General features: G+C 47.7%; 1 protein-coding gene across 1 annotated transcript; it reads right to left on the reverse strand.

Annotated features, from left to right (window-relative positions):
- Positions 1 to 90: 90 nt before the first annotated feature.
- On the reverse strand, positions 91 to 468 carry H310_10873 (hypothetical protein; the record flags this gene model as incomplete). Its single annotated transcript, XM_008877358.1, has 1 exon — positions 91 to 468. One exon carries the CDS (start codon positions 466 to 468, stop codon positions 91 to 93), a length of 378 nt encoding a protein of 125 aa, XP_008875580.1.
- Between the last annotated feature and the right edge of the window lie 62 nt (positions 469 to 530).

Raw genomic sequence — 530 nt, forward strand, 5'->3', positions numbered from 1 at the left:
GATGTACTTCGAAGAATTTAAAACTTCGGAACCACGCGAGTTCCTACCACATGTACAACCTGTATTTCATTGGTTAAAATCAATCCATTTTCACAAGTACGACAAGTTGGGATGTCCGCCACGAGCTTTGTCGTCTCGCATGGCCCTCAAGATCGAAGTTGCAGACTTACCGCGTCCATATACCGCGCAGACAGCATCAATAGCAGTGTCACTCGTGTGTCCTCGCCGAATCATCGAATCAACAGCATTCCAAAAGGTGAGTCGAAGCGATAACGTGCACTTTACAGCACCTCGCTCCTTGGCTGTGAAGAGCTTTGCGGGTTTGTTGCCACCAGTTCCAAACTCATACTTTTTCCATAAAACAAACAATTCGGGTGGGCGTTTGGACAGCTCTGGTGGGCAAGTTGTCGTTGTGGGAGTATTGGTTGGAACATAGTCTGTGCTGGCGTCTCGCCTTGTAAAAGGCATGGCTGCGATTCGTTTGACGTTGGTCTGCAATACATCGAGTCGACGATCAATGTGTCATTTCA

This window comes from Aphanomyces invadans (genome assembly GCF_000520115.1).
Source record: "Aphanomyces invadans strain NJM9701 unplaced genomic scaffold supercont1.28, whole genome shotgun sequence".
Lineage (NCBI taxonomy): Eukaryota > Oomycota > Saprolegniomycetes > Saprolegniales > Verrucalvaceae > Aphanomyces > Aphanomyces invadans.